Source organism: Acomys russatus, chromosome 24 (genome assembly GCF_903995435.1).
Source record: "Acomys russatus chromosome 24, mAcoRus1.1, whole genome shotgun sequence".
NCBI lineage: Eukaryota > Metazoa > Chordata > Mammalia > Rodentia > Muridae > Acomys > Acomys russatus.
This window is the reverse complement of record NC_067160.1, coordinates 7,347,494-7,363,635: the sequence shown is the minus strand read 5'-3', so window position 1 is coordinate 7,363,635 and position 16,142 is coordinate 7,347,494. Positions and strand designations below refer to the sequence as shown.

Below are 16,142 nucleotides of genomic sequence, written 5' to 3'. Positions count from 1 at the left end.
ATTCTAATAGCATAAGAATTAGACTAAGTATTAACAGATGTAAGGTTTCTATACATCAAGGGACACATCAGGATGAGAAGGTATATACAGAACTAGAGAAATTCTTCTGATTACTACACATCAGAAAACGGATTAATATCTAGAATATATAAATCCTATGTCATTTAATCAGTGATGAACTGAATAAACAGTTCTTAAAGGAAAAAAATACAGCGGTCCGATAGCTATTTGGAAAGGTGTCTATTATCCTTAGAAATCAGGGAAATGCAAAGTAAACCATTTTGGATTCTATCTTATCCCACTCAGCCTGGCTATCATCAAAAACATTAACAACAACAACAACAACAACAACAAAAACCTCAAACAAACAAAAGACAAACAACCCTACCAAAAGACAAATGACAACCAAAGCTGCCTAAGGTGTGGAGAAAGAGAAACCCTTGTTTACTATTGGTAGGAATGTAAACTGGTGTAGCCAGTTTGGAAATCAACATGGAAGCTTTTCAACAAACCTAAAACAGCACAAGGACTCCACGTCGAATATCACAGGGATACTTTCATATCCATGCTTACTGTAGAACTACTCATATAACCGAAATGATCCATCAATCCCTATAGTCCCAACAGATTCATGGGCAAGGAAAATGTGGTGTACATCTACAATGGAGGTTATTTAGCCACTAGAATCAAATTATGTAATGTGTTCTCTTACACACACATACACACACTCACATACATACACACACACGCACTCACACACAAGCACACACACACATGCACACACACTCACACAAGCACATGCACACACACATGTGCACACTCACACACTCACACACACGCACTCATACACAAGCACATGCACACACACACACACACACACACACACACACACACACGGCATGAGAGCAGAAGGCAGAGGGTAATATTGTTACTAACAGGATGAGGGGACATGGAACGGTAGTCAATGTGTCAGGGACACAGCTACAAGTCCATGCTCATGTGTCACTCTTCACTACAGCCAAGATTCTGGATCAGCTTCAGTGCCCACTGGGTGAATGCATGAAGAAAGATGTGGTGTATATTTACAATGGAATGCAACCTTCAAAAAGACGATAACATGGAGATTTGTGACAGCATGGACAAATTTGTAGGATGTTATGTCCAGTAAAATAAGGTGTGGAGAGACAAACACGGTAGAAAAAAATCTCACTTAAACATGAAAAACTTAAAAAGCAAAAAAAGAAAAACCAACCAACCAAATAAAGAAGCAAACTGAGCTCACAGAAGCTGGGAGCAGGAGCTCAGGCCCCTGTGGTGGAGAGCTGGGAAGTATGGGGCCGTGCTGGTCAATGGAGGAGGCAAAATCCAAGTGGGAGAAAGAAAGCTCCAGAGTCCTATTGAAGACATGGTGAGTGTAATTAATGTGTAACATGTTTGGAAGCTACTGAGAGTAGAACTCCTTTTCCCACACACGAGAAAATGATAAACACGTGGGGGGGAGCGCATATGGGGATTAGTCCAGTTTAGCCATTCCCTGATGTCCACATATTCCAAACATGTTGTACATGTAACTATGATCAGCTCTTATTAGTCAGTTTAAACATCAGCGAGGACGAAGTAGCCCCCTGCCATAGCCAGCAAGGACTTCCAACCCACCCACAAAACCTTTGAGCCCAAATATGTCGTACCCACAAGATGTGCACGGACAAACATAGAGCAAAGATTGAGGGAATCTAACCAAAGACTGGTCCTACTTGAGACCCATCCCATGGGAGAGAAGCAATCCCTGACACCATTATTATTACTCTGCTATGCTTGCAGACAGGAGCCAAGCATAACTGTCCTTTGAGAGGCTTCACCCAGCAGCTGATGGAAGCAGATGCAGAGACCCACAGCCAAACATTAGACAGAGCACATGCAGCCACATGAAAGAGTTGGGGAAATGCTTGAGGGAGCCACAGATGTCCAAGACTCCAAAAGATGACCTACAGAGTCAACTATCCTGGGCCCATGGAGGCTCACAGAGACTGAACCACCAACCAAAAAGCACAAATGGATTGGTTCTACATGCACATATGTAGGTTGGTCTTCATGTGGATCCCCCAACAACTGAAGTGAGAGGCCCTCTCTGACTCCAATGCCTCCCTTTGGATCCCATTTCCCTAACTGGGCTGCCTGTCTGACCTCAGTGGAAGAGGACTTGATGTGCCAGGGTGGATTGATAGCCATAGGGGATCCTTCCCTTCCTTGAGGAGAAGGAGAGGGGAGAATGGGGTAAAGGTATGTGTGAAGGTGAGTACTAGGAGGAGAGGAGTAGACCTGCAACCAGGATATAAAGTGAATAAACACATTTTAAATAAAAAAAAAAAAAATAGGGGAAGAAAAGCCCTTTAAATCAACTGATAGAAACAAATTAACTTTGAAAAGATTGTTTCTCATATCCCACTCTAATGAATCAGTTTCTAATTTTTAAGGTTCCCAAGGGAATTTACAGAGGCATAGTCTAAAAAATAAGCACTGGCAACACCAACCTGCTCCTAGGTTTTACCTCCAACTTGTGGCATGAATTGTGTGTGTGTGTGTGTGTGTGTGTGTGTGTGTGTGTGTGTGTGTGTGTGTATGAGCACACACACAGATTGGACCCAGGAAAGTGTTTTAACAAATGTTCAGTGTGACTTTTTGCAGTCCTGGTCTGCAAACAAGTAGCCTAGCAACCTTTACTCTTGGGGACCTTCGACTAGAACTCTCAATGATCTTTTAGAGCTTTACTGCCTGTGTATTGGCCATGTCATTCTTGATGCACCTAGAATTATCCAGAAGGAAGACAAATCAATCATTTGTTTCCTTGCTACATCAGATTTACAGTAAAGGTTTTGGTACAGACACATAATTAGCGAGGGCGCTTTAGGATTATTGATTATAGTATCCCATGACATCATTTCCTTCATCCCTGGGGTTAATTAGAAGAGGAATACGAAAGCATTGCCCTAAAGCGGCTTTAAGATGCATAACACAACGCTTCTGCTCACAACAGCACACGACACACATCACAATCCAGGAACGTGAAGACGGCTCCCTGTGAGCCTCAAGTAGGATGAGTGCTCAATCAAAATTTTCTTTTGTTTTTCTAGACAGGGTTTCTCTGTGTAGCCTTAGCTGTCCTACACTCATTTGTAGACCAGGCTGGCCTCGAACTCACAAAGATCCACCTGCCTCTGCCTCCCAAGTGCTGGGATTAAAGGCATGCTCCACTACACTTATCTTCAAGCAAAATTCTTTTGGAGTGCTAGAAATCCATTTGTTTAGTGACCTTTCAAGTTTTGCAACTATCGTCTGATTTTATACAACTTAGTTGCAGGAACAGTTATTTTTTTAAACACTACCTGTAACTTTGGCTCCACCCCTCCCCCACACCTGCTGAAATGTGCTAAACAAAGAGCTGGGTTGAGGGGATCAGCAGTTGAGAGGGGCAGCAGTTGAGGGGGCAGCAGTTGAGGGGGCAGCAGTTGAGGGGGCAGCAGTTGAGGGGGACAGCAGTTGAGGGGGACAGCAGTTGAGGGGACAGCAGTTGAGGGGGACAGCAGTTGAGGGGACAGCAGTTGAGGGGACAGCAGTTGAGGGGGCAGCAGTTGAGGGGGCAGCAGTTGAGGGGGATAGCAGCTGAGGGGGACAGCAGTTGAGGGGGACAGCAGTTGAGGGGCAGCAGTTGAGGAGACAGCAGGTGATGGAGGCAGCAAGTGAGAGGGAAGCAGTTGAGGGGGCAGCAGTTGAGGGGGCAGCAGTTGAAGGGGCAGCAGTTGAGGGGGACAGCAGTTGAGGGGGACAGCAGTTGAGGGGGACAGCAGTTGAGGGGGACAGCAGTTGAAGGGGCAGCAGTTGAGGGGGCAGCAGTTGAGGGGGATAGCAGTTGAGGGGGGCAGCAGTTGAGGGGGCCAGCAGTTGAGGGGCAGCAGTTGAGGGGGCAGCAGTTGAGGGGACAGCAGTTGAGGGGCAGCAGTTGAGGGGGCAGCAGGTGATGGAGGCAGCAAGTGAGAGGGAAGCAGTTGAGGGGGGCAGCAGTTGAGGGGCAGCAGTTGAGGGGGCAGCAGGTGATGGAGGCAGCAAGTGAGAGGGAAGCAGTTGAGGGGACAGCAGTTCATGGAAGAAAAAGGTGAAACCCTGATGGATGTTGTACTGGCAATATCCATAGACTCCAACAGAAGCAATGAATGAGTGAATGAATGAATGAAAGAAAAACTGTCCTTGGAAGTGCAAGTACTTCTGCAGAACAATTAACTTAATTAACCAGACATCATGAATATTCATAAGGCTGTTAATGTCTCCCACAACCAAGCAGATAAATGTGATGTAATGACTTCCTAGCCAAGCATATCTAAAATTCTCATGAAAACAGCACCTACACATTGGTTCTTTGCCTTAAATATCATAGAAATTAACACTCCCTCAGCAATATTTTATTCTCTTCAAATTAATTGGAATGCATGAAATTTATTTATGCAAACTCTATAGGAATAATATGGTTCCAAGCCATCAGTGTGTGGATTAAGTCTTGTTTTACAACAACTGGATTGCTTTTTTATTTTTATGCCCTCTCAGGCTTTTCTTATTATCCCCCCTCCCCCAATTCCCTTCTAATCAGACTTTGTTTGTGTAGTTCCTTAGCACCAGTTACCATAGCAACAAACACCATTCCTAATGGCCAGCAGTTCAAATACAGGCTTTCCAGCATCTGATACATTTGAGTCTGATGATAATTCAGTGGCTTAGTCTGTTGGCTCAGTGGAGTAATTTACTAAATACGCTCCCTCTGGGTGTCTCTCTCTAGGAGGCAAATGGCTTCAAAAGCAGATTGTCTCCTCACAGGCAGCCTGGAAACTTCCTGCCTAGCTCTTGTTCCCACTCTTCATCAAAAGCCCTGACTAGGCATAGTATCCTTATATTAAAAAGCCCACACACTACTGTCCTTTCCTATTAGAATTAGCAAGCTGCAACTCCTACCCAACTACCAGAGTTTAGCAGCCTGCAGCATCTTCAAAACAAAAAAGATGACAATGCCATTCCTGGAAATAGCCAATGAACAACAGGCTATTTTCAAATATGAAATACTCTTTGAAATAAGGGGAGGGGAAATCCTCAATGCCTCAACTTTAGGCCTTTGTAAAAACTGGTTACATATTACAAACATAATGGCCAATTTTGATAACCAGCTCGCCTCCATATCAGATGCACACTTCTCAGAAGATGCCCTTTCCATTTCTGAGCTGTGGTGGTTAGTGAGTGACCTCAGAGATCCAAGTGCTAATGAGAACAGCAGCAGCCTGGGCACACATTGCCAGGAAGCGTCCACCAGCCACAGGCAGAACTACTAAAATGACACTGAAGGGTCAAAAATAAAATGGCATGAAACAATCATCCAAATTGCATCCTCCCCCGCCCTCTTTTAGTCAAGTCCATTTTATTATTTTCTTCAAGTCCATTATTGGTTTTTTATAAGTACTTTAAATTGCCAGGATATATTCTAATCTTTCTCCTCCTCTAAGTTATTGGCTTTGTGAAAGACTTTATACTTTACAAAGACGTCTGGATCTATTTCTATTTTTTTATTTAATATTTCTACAAGTACCTACTGAATAATATATACACTTGCAAAATCACAAATATGCTTCACAATAATAAAATCCCAAAGCTGATCTCTTAGGGAACCATTTACATGTTAAACACGTACGTACAACTACCTCTGTGATATAGAACGCATGGCACTGCTAGTTATTAAACAGGCATTAGATTTTTCTTTTAACCACACAGCATATATATATATATTATATATATATTATTGGTTTTATAAGAAAATTTTTCCTGTTTCTGCCCTAGAAGTTTTATAATATTTTTATGTTGGTTAGTTTTATGTCAACTTGACATAAGCCAGAGTTATTTGGAGAGAGGGCCTGTCAATTGAGAAACTGGCCCACTGTATTGGCCTGTAGGCATTTTATTGATTGATAATTGATGTGAGAGAGCCCAACTCACTGTGTGTAATGTCACTACTGGGCAGGCGGCCTGGATGCCATAACAAAGCAGACTGGATAAGCCATGAAGAGCAAGCCAGTAGCATTCTTCATGGCCTTTGCTTTATTTCTTGCCTCCAGATTCCTTCCTCAAGTTCCTGGCCTGACATTTCTTCATACTGTACTAAGAGCCATAAGATGAAATAAGCCCTCCCCATCCCCAGGTTGCTTTTGGTCATGGTGTTTTATTGCGGCAGTAGAAACTCTGACTTTTCAAAAATGAAAAAAGTAACAGATTCCTTCTACTATCTCTCAGTGGGATGAGTGAATTATGTACATAATAAAATATTCTTTTCTGAACCATAGTCTTGCTCCATTTCCCTGGCTCTGACCACTTCTGTCTTCCAACATTGTCACAACTAATTCTTCACCCTGCATGACGATGAGTTCTCCTGGACTAGGCTTTGTCAAATGGCTCCCTGATCTGTAACATCCCATAATTCTCTGCTGTTTCTCAAGTCAAACTCAGACCTCCTTCTGTGGCATGTATGCAGAACTGTCCATCAACTGGCCTACTATGGCACCATCATCCCCCACTAATGCTCTCTTCCTGGTCCTCAAGTGTTCCCATGGTGCACCTCAAGTGTTCCCATGGTACACCTCAAGTGTTCCCATGGTGCACCTCAAGTGTTCCCATGGTGCACCTCAAGTGTTCCCATGGTGCACCTCAAGTGTTCCCATGGTGCACCTTTGCTTTTATTATTTTTGCAGGTAGAAACATCATTTCTCTGAGCCTGGCTGAGCCTGAATTTTAGGTGTTACTTACTCGATATATTCTGCATATGCAGACAACTTAATAAGCATTATTTCATACTCCCTGTGCTAAGGCACTGGGGATATGACTGAGATAAGGGGTGAAGACCCTGAGGGCCTTGAACTAGGTTCACCTCTAGGACATGGGTTCTCTCTTCAGGCAGAAGGAATTGCCTGGTGTTCTCTAGGCTGTGTGTTGAAGTTACAATTACCTCAATTACCTCAGTTCCACAATGCCCCGGGACATTGGAAACATTGTACTTAGAGCAGCCCAGTTTTGAAATTTCCTCTCTGGTACTGTGGAGGGCATTAGACTTTTTCATAATAATTCCACTGATAGTTGTTTACGTATCCATATACCCTTTATACACATCAGACTTCATAGCACAATAACCTTGTCATCAAGTGGCTATGATACATGATTCTCCTAATGTAGATTACCAAAACTGAGACTCCAAAAAGTTAAATGACTTGTCCCATGATTCACATTTGCTTGTGGAAATACTGGGAGACAAGTGAGGCTATTTTAGAACGAAAGTTGGTACATTTGACTCATACTATACTGAGTATTTTAAGAGACATGAAATGGAAGGACAGAAGAGAACACTGTGCAGGTTTGTTTTGTCAACATGATTCAAACTAGAATGTTCTTGGAAGAAAGAACCTGGACTGAAAAAATTTCTCCATATCACATTGGCCTGTAGGTGAGTCAGTGGGAAGTGAGGTGTTTGTCTCATTAATGAGTGATATGGGGCAGTCCAGCCTACTGTGGGTGGTGTTACTCCTGGGAAGATGGTCCTCGGTTGTAAAGATAGCTGGGAAAGCCATGAGGAACAAGCTAGTAAGCAGAACCTTCCATTGGCCGCTAGCTGCTTCAGCCCTTGCCTTGGTTTCCTGCTGTGATGTGCTGAAAGCTGTAAGGTGGAATAAACCCCTTTCTCCCCAGCTGGGTTGGGTCACAGCAATAGAGAGTAAACGTGGACAAGGAGTACTTTAATGAATCTGTGGCCACTCCTTGCCTGCTGGTATTAATCCAAGCGGAAGCTGTGCTCCAGTGGGAGTCAGGGTGCAGTCCACCTCCACCACAGCATTCTTCTGAGCTCTAAGGAGCAAAGCGTGGGCTGCTTCACTGGCAGATCCGTCTCCACCGACACAGACAACACTAGAAACAAGAGAGCCAGCAGAAGAAAGCAGAGTTAGCTGATACTCAGGAAATCTAGAGGTAAACACATCTTCTAAACTTATTTATATAGTTTATGTGGCTGTGTAAAAGATATGATTTCTCAAAATAACTTCGAGCATTTAGCTCAGCACTACATAGGGCCATATACTTTACAAAGCTGGAGTCCTCCACAGACAAAACAGTTTAGTTGAGTTACAAGGTATTAAACAGTGACCATTCTAACCCACGTCTAACCAGCATTTGCTCGCTAACATCCAAAAGCATGTCATTCACAGCTTTTGAACTTTATCTGTTTTGTTTCCAACTTTTCCATTATCCACGACTATATATGTGCTCATGTCTGCGTGTGATCTGAAAGGACCATGTAAACTAATCCCCCATCACAATTTATCTGAAAAGAGCTTGACTCTTACATAACAGAAGATAGCAACTCATGACTACAAGTGGCAGCGTCATATGTATGCTAAGTCATTGCCAGAGCTAGAGATGGCCCTTCCATGAGTATTTGGCCAGACAAATAAATAAGTAACCTGGAAAAATTTTGTTATAATACAGACTTTAGGAAAATCTTTTGAAACAAATTCAAATGATAACTATAACAATAAAGTAACAGTGAATAGGTACCATTAGTGAGTATCAGTTAGTGAGTATATATACATATATACACACATATATATATATTTAATATACAGAATATTGTCATATACACAATATATTATCAGACACTATTCTTGGTACTCTCTAGGCATTAACTTAGTTAAGTGATAGCTGTAGAAAACAGATACTGATTGCCTCAAGTTATAGACCAGGGAGCTAAGGCTTGGAAGGATTAAGTAGCTCTACCTAGTCACCACTAATAAATATCTACACTATCACTCAATATAGCATTCTCTGTTCTGCACATGAAATCCAAAGACAGTAGCCTTATGGGAATTTTATTACTTTGAAAGTCACTTTGGTCCAGCAGAGTCAACATGAAATTGGATGAATTAGGAAGGAATATACTGATTTATGTCAAAAAGTACTAGATCACTATTAATCTTCATTTACAGTGTGAGTGGATTTAGGGTCACCACAGAAACATACCCTGGGGGAAGCCTGTGAGTGTATTTCTAGAAAGGATTCACTGAGGAGGAAAGATTTTGACTGTGGACAGCGCCATCCTACAGGCTATCATCCCAAACTAAATACAAATAGGAGAAAGGGAGCGGAGCACCAGCATTCATCCCGCTCTGCCTCCTACCTATGGCAACAATGTGACCTGCAGCCTCATTCCCTGCTGCTGTCCCTTCACCAGGAAGACTGTGCCATCTTCAAACTGTGAGCCAAATCAAACCCTTCCTTCTTTAAGCTGCTTTAAAAAAATTGAGGTAGTTTGTCATATAAGGAAAAATTACATCCTGGTATATGACATAAACCCAATGAATGTATTTAATATTTTAATAATCATGAAATGGGCTACTATAAGAAAGAAAAAGTTCATCCCTTTGTAACAAGTTACTTTATACTGAAGAGATACTCAAAGGATTCCTCTGTACCTAGTAAACCCAGCTGTTCACAGAGTGAGTAACCTTTGCCATTGGCCTCAGTAGAATGGTCCTCTCTAGAAAAGTGGAATCAGGGTGTACACTAATTTCCTTCTCCTAAGGAATAACAACCAAGTATCTTTGAAATGCTGAATATCAGGGTTTTTAAACTCAGAGTTTGGCTTAAAACAACAACAAACCATATTAACTATAAATGAGAGCATGGTCAATCTGAGAAAATATCAATATTAGCCAAGCCCTATCTACATTATAATTTATATATCTAATAATATTAGAAACAAACAGAAGCTCTGTAATCCAGGAAACTAAAATAAAAACACAAAGAAAAGCAAAGATCAGTATACTAACAATAACACAACCCCTTCACGCTGGTTTAACAGTGCTCACCTACAGCCAATGCAACTACCCCTGCTTTGAGTCTGCACAGCTGACACCCTTCTTTGCCCTTACACAAGCTTTTCAAGAGGCCATGTAAATAGGGGCAGTATAGAACCTGAGACTCCCCCAAATGTTAGTCATGGATCTCACACGGTTAGAACGCACTGGAGTGGGTACTGTGGGTGCTCAGCTACTGTTTCTCTTGGCTTTCAAAATATGTCACAATGTGTCTTCCCAGAAGCATATGGAACTCATTTCTTAAAACTCTAAAATCTTGGGAAATAGTATTTCTTAAACATCATCTACAAAACTGTTTTTACTTTGCTGACTAAGCTATGTTGACACTTTTTTGGACTGCAGCTCCTCAGACTCCTGCTGAAAGCCGGGAATGACTTATTAATCACTTCCAACCAAAAGTTCCTCTTACAGTCAAAGAGGTCACAGATCAGGATCCTGAGGGAACGAGAGGAGATCCCACTTTTTATCACAATGAAATGCCATGTTGGGTCGCATCCCATCTTTAAATCGTTTCTATAAACCTTGTTCAAAGATATACTTATGGCCGTTCTTTGAGCAGCTTCAAGGTAGGACATTTTGTGTCTGAACAATTGTTGTTACAGACTTGCTTTCTTCAAGTGTTTACTGAAAGCATGTTTCAGTGTTCTCACAAGAGCCCATATATTTCTGAGTAATGGGAGTTAGAATTACCTTTTAATTAAGTAAATTACTTCAACCACTCCAGCTCCTATTAGGAAAGCTGAACCCAACAGAATAAACGAACTATTTAAATATTTGGAATATAGATGATTTCTGATAGAAATTTAAAATTATTATACACTCAAAGTAAATCAGTATTCCATAAAATTGGAAGAAATTAGAGAATTCACTTAGGTCATACAACAGCACAATTTGGTTTAACTAAAAGATCTATTTATCTTTTAATTCAACAGTGCAAAATAATTTCTACATGGAAAATAAATTAAGAATTAATGTTTAGGTAAAGAAAAATTTCTTATTCTGAGTTTGAACAATCTCTGAATAGCTTTCTGTAAAGGCTGTCTAAATCCTCAATGATGGCATAATTATCAAGAAAAGCTACTTACAGAACCACACTCAGCAGAGCATCTGATGCCACCAGTGAGTACACTGAGGTTTCATTTCTACATTTGTTGCCATCATTTTTATAAAACCAAGGTCCAAAGCAAGGACTTTAGACAGTGTCATGGTCTTTTTACCCTTGGGACCGTATGTTACACTAAGTTGCTCATCACTTGACCTGACTTTCCCAGTCATACTTTTCAAAATGTACGCTTCTAAGATAACTTTTTCTAATGTAGCCTATTTATACTTCTGTCCACTTTTAGGTATGAAATTATAAAGTAATTACCCTCAGGGAGGCAGAGTCAGGTTGATCTCTGTGAGTCTGAGGCCAGGCTGGTCCTCCTGACCCTCAGTGGCTATTTATTATAGCCATTTAGGTTTACTCCCCATTTTAAATGCCCTTTTGTTCAATCATGTTTCACCTTCTAACCCTTATGTCTCACTAGGCACTGCTGTTCTGATTACAACTCAGGGCTTCTTTTGATGGCAGCAATTTCTTCATGCATCCTAATGTCTCACTGGAAGCATTAAAGCTTTCTGTGTAGCCTTGGCTGTCCTGGACTCACCTGGTAGACCAGGCTGGCCTCGAACTCACAGATATCCACCTGCCTCTGTCTCCATGAGTACTTGGATTACAGGTGTGCACCACCACACCCAGTTAAAGCATTCTTTTTATTTTGGGGGAAAATGAAGATCTACTGTTCTCTCTCTCTCTCTCTCTCTCTCTCTCTCTCTCTCTCTCTCTCTCTCTCTCTCTCTCTCTCTCTCTCTCTCTCTCTCTCATCTCTCTCTCTCTCTCTCCTCTCTCTCTCTCTCTCTCTCTCTCTCTCTCTCTCTCTCTCTCTCTCTCTCAAGATTGTGTGTGTGTGTATATAAGTGCTCTATCTGCATGTATGCCTGCTTGCCAGAAGTGGGCATCAGACTCAAGTATATATGGTTGTTAGCTCTGAACTTCTGGGAGAGCAGACAGTGCTCTTAACTTCCAAGCCATCTCTCCAGCCCTAATTGATCAACTGCTTTTCTTGACCTCACTGGTCGACTGGTCTTTTCTTGCCTCCTGCCCATCACCATGTGGCCAAAATCATCCTCATATCACCTTTCTAAACTCTCTAATAGCAAGTATTGCAACGAACAACCTCCCCAAAGTAATATGTTTTCATCACATATTGTAATCCACTACATTTTCAGCACACTCCAGTAATGCATTACAAACAAGTTCCCAATGTCTACTATGAATGTCTCTGATACCTGTCTCTGCATGCTGAAGTTGGCCACACCCACCTATGCGGACCTCAACTACCTAGTGTCTGCCACCCAGTGTGGTGTCACCACATTGTTGTGAGTCCCTGATTTGCACAATCTGGCCATAAACGTGGTACCCCTCCCTATACCTGCCTCTCTTCATCCCTGGATTCACCCCCATCACAGCCAGGACACTTAGCAGTACAGTGCTCCAGACAGTGCAGAGCTCACACAACAGATTTTTGATGCTAAGATCATGATGACCACCTGTGACCCACACCACTGCAGCTATCTATGACCATGGTCTTCTGGGGCCCATGTCCATGAAGGAGGTACACAGGTAGATGCTGGCCATCCAGTACAAGAACATGCTAGTTCATGGAGTGGACTGCCAGCAACATCAAGATAGCCATGTGTGACATCCTGACCTGGGGCCTCAAGATGGTGTCCACCTTCATTGGCAGTACCACCATTCATCCAGATGTGTTCTTCAAGAGCCTCTCAGGGGTATTCCTTGGCCATGCTCCACAGCAAGGCCTTCCTGCACTGGTTCGTAGGCAAGGGCATGGGCAAGATGGAGCTCACGAAGGCCAAGAGTAACATAAATCACCCAGAGTCCAAGCATCAGAAGTACCAGGATGCCATGGTCAAAGATGGGGAAGGGGCTTTTGAAGATGAAGATTAAGAACAGATCAACAAATAGGAAGTCTTCAGAGCCTATAGTGCACACCTGCTCTTTATGTATCCTGGATGGTATAGGATGGTATAGGCACTGGGTCTGAGCATGTCATAGGTCCCTCTCAAACCAAACACACAGAGCCTTTCCCCAGGTTATCTGGGATAGAGTTTTCCTTTAACAGACAATTGACAATCCCAACAGAGCAGGGAGATTTTGTACTGGAAAGCAAACTAGGGGCCCATGCTGTATAGGGACCAAGAAAACAACCACCTTCTGTTAAGCACCCAGTTATCACAGATAGCAAGGGACTTAGGATAAGAATTTGTTTTTCATCCTTGGTGATAAAAACTAAAGCTGCATAGTGTTGCCTAATTGAATATGCAATATAGAGCTTTGTGACAATCCATTCATAATAAAACGCTAAACCTGTAAAAAAAAAAAACTTATCTACTTAGTCAATAAATTATGAGACAATTAAAACCAGCATCTTTTATTCATTCGGAAAATAGATTTGTTGTTACGAAATATCTACCACAATAAATCACAGCAAAATTCACTACTAGATAGCTATTAAGCTGTCAGTAAATTTGCAAAAGAGGACCACAGCATCATTATGCTGTATGATGAACAGAATAGCTTTCATTAGAGTTCTTGATAGTCACATGGCAAGAGCCAAACACTAAGAATTAGAAGGGCAAATATATGCATAGTAAGTATAGGCTAGTTCACTGTGCTTTCTCAATATTTATAACTAAACACCTTTTTGATTCTCTCTGTCCAATCCCGAGGGATAGGTGACCATGATATATTAACATTAATTATTAGCACATGGATCTGAATAAACAGAGTCTGGTTTATTATAGTACTTTTAAATGATCAGTCACAAATAAGTGAATAAATGCTACCAAAACTCTTACCTGCACAATTTGTATTACATGAAGCTTAATAAGATACCCTACCCGTCAAATCCCTGGAGTTCACATCCTGCGAGCAGGGACAGCGCATGACCTTCATACTCTGTTACTATTTAAAAACAAACAAACAAACAAACACAAAAGTAAGAATATTAAATAACAAACTATATTCCAACAGCTTGGTTTGGCAAAAATGTTACGGTCAGGTCATTAAAACTGCATTTATTCTTGAATGTTGGAATCACAGGAAAGAGGTGTCCACTGTCTGGCGCGTTTCATTGCTTTATGAAAAAGAAGACCACGCAGTTGTTCCAACTATGCAAGTCATTTAGGGATACCGAACACACAGTGTTTAGGGAGCTTATCTTGGTGCCTGTCTGTTTAGTTTTCCCTAAATAAGACGACCAGAAGCTTGGGAACAGGAGTATTTTGAAAATACAGCATATTCGCTGGCATTGAACAGTCCATGTTAAATCACTTTGGCAACCTTACATGAATAAATTAGTTGAAAGGTTAGTATAAGATTTGCATACCAGAAGAAACGTGTCTCTAGAGCTGCTAGACTCAAGACAAGAAAAATAAAAATAAATAAATAAATAAATAAATAGAGGAGAGTCTGATATGAAAATTAAAGTAAGTACATCCAGGTGATAAAAAGCCCAGACGAGGAGGGAGGCCAACACAGAGGACCACAGCCCAGGGCCACAGAGGAAATGAGTCTGTCACAGCACATCTCTGTTGCCACAGTCACTAACATCCCATGCAGCACTGAAAATGCCAGTGAAGACAGGACGGGTGGGCCCACTGCAGATGGTACCGAGCATCACAAGCGCATTTAGCATTTTCTGGGGCATCCCTGCCAGAAGAGGCAACCCAGCTGTATCCACCCATCAAAGATTTCTGCTGACTGACATGACACTGCAGATGGATTTTTTGTGTAAGAATGTGCATCATTATATGCAAGATTACATTAATCTTTCATGCCTGTCTGTGCCTGGTGCCAGCATGGCTCAAGCTTTTCCTATGATGTTTTTGGGTATTGTTAAAAATTATCAGTCTTGGTGTCTGAAAAGATCATTCTGTATCCAGTACTGTTACATTGTAATTCTTCTTAAGCTTACTCAGACAGAACAAAATTCCTTGTAAATTCTAATCAGAGGAAAAGTATAAGCACATTCAAAATATCAATATTAATAAAGTAACAAGGTTACATTATCATACAAGATGTATGCTGAGAATTCATTTATAACTATATAGATATAACCATTTATAACCTTTCAATGCAATGTAATAAGCATTCCTACACATACATGTTTAAATCATTAGGGTTATTATGAAGAAAAATATAAACTACAAAGCAAGTTTTTGCATCTGGGTTTTATACCAAAGCTTACTTTTAAAAAAATTAAATACTTTAAAAACTTCACTTTCAAATTATGTTTTGCTAAAGGTTATTTAATTAAGAGTTAAAATATTCTAATTTTTCTTTAGCATCTCAAGTGGAATTTGACTATACACTAATATAACATGTCTATGTACAACAATCTTTTTTTAATTTATTATTTTTATCTTTCATTTTATGTACATTGATGTTTTGTGTGTATGCATGCCTGTGTAAGGGTGTCAGATCCCCTGGAACTGGAGTTACAGACTGTTGTGAGCTGCCATGTGGGTGCTGGGAATTGAACCCATGTCCTCAGAAGAGCAGCTGAGCCATCTTAACTGCTGAGCCACCTCTCCAGATCCTAAGCACAGCAATCTTAATGGATATTAGGTAAATTTTTAAAAATCACCTTTTTTTGTGGTTAGAAAAAGAAAGAAAGGGAGGGAAGGAGGGAGGAAGGAAAGAAGGAAGGAAAAAACTAACCAAGAAATCTACAGGTGTAAAAAGTTTTAGGAATAAATGGCCTCTGGAGATAATAACATATTGTAGTGAAAAATAATATGTGATATGAAATAATGAAAACAATGATTATAAAGAAAGGAATGCAGCGGGAAAGATGGCAATAAATTGGTTTATATAACTCTGCGAAGTAGAAAGAATCAAACTAAGTAGCCAGACAGGCTCATAAGGGCTCTAGAGTAGACAGAGCCATGGTCGTCCCATCACACATAATCATGGAGAGCAGATGCTACACAAATCACATTTTAAACGATGATATTACTTTCCCATCTACTTTCCTTTTCCTAAGACTTCTGCGTTCTTCCCTGTTTCTGTGTTAGAGAGTTAAAAGTCTATGGTCTACTGCTCTTTACCCCAGCACTCCTCCACCTCAGCAT

At 41.2% G+C, this 16,142-nt stretch overlaps 1 protein-coding gene across 1 annotated transcript in view; it reads right to left on the bottom strand.

Moving 5' to 3' along the window:
* Cerkl (ceramide kinase like) overlaps positions 1–16,142 on the bottom strand; it is a 105,482-nt gene that overhangs the window by 16,312 nt on the left and 73,028 nt on the right. The window contains exons 4-5 of the mRNA XM_051167129.1: positions 13,908–13,971; positions 7,838–7,980 (exon numbers count right to left, since the gene is read on the bottom strand). Of these exons, the coding sequence (XP_051023086.1) occupies positions 7,838–7,980; positions 13,908–13,971 (207 nt within the window). The remainder of the gene's footprint in view (positions 1–7,837; positions 7,981–13,907; positions 13,972–16,142) is intronic.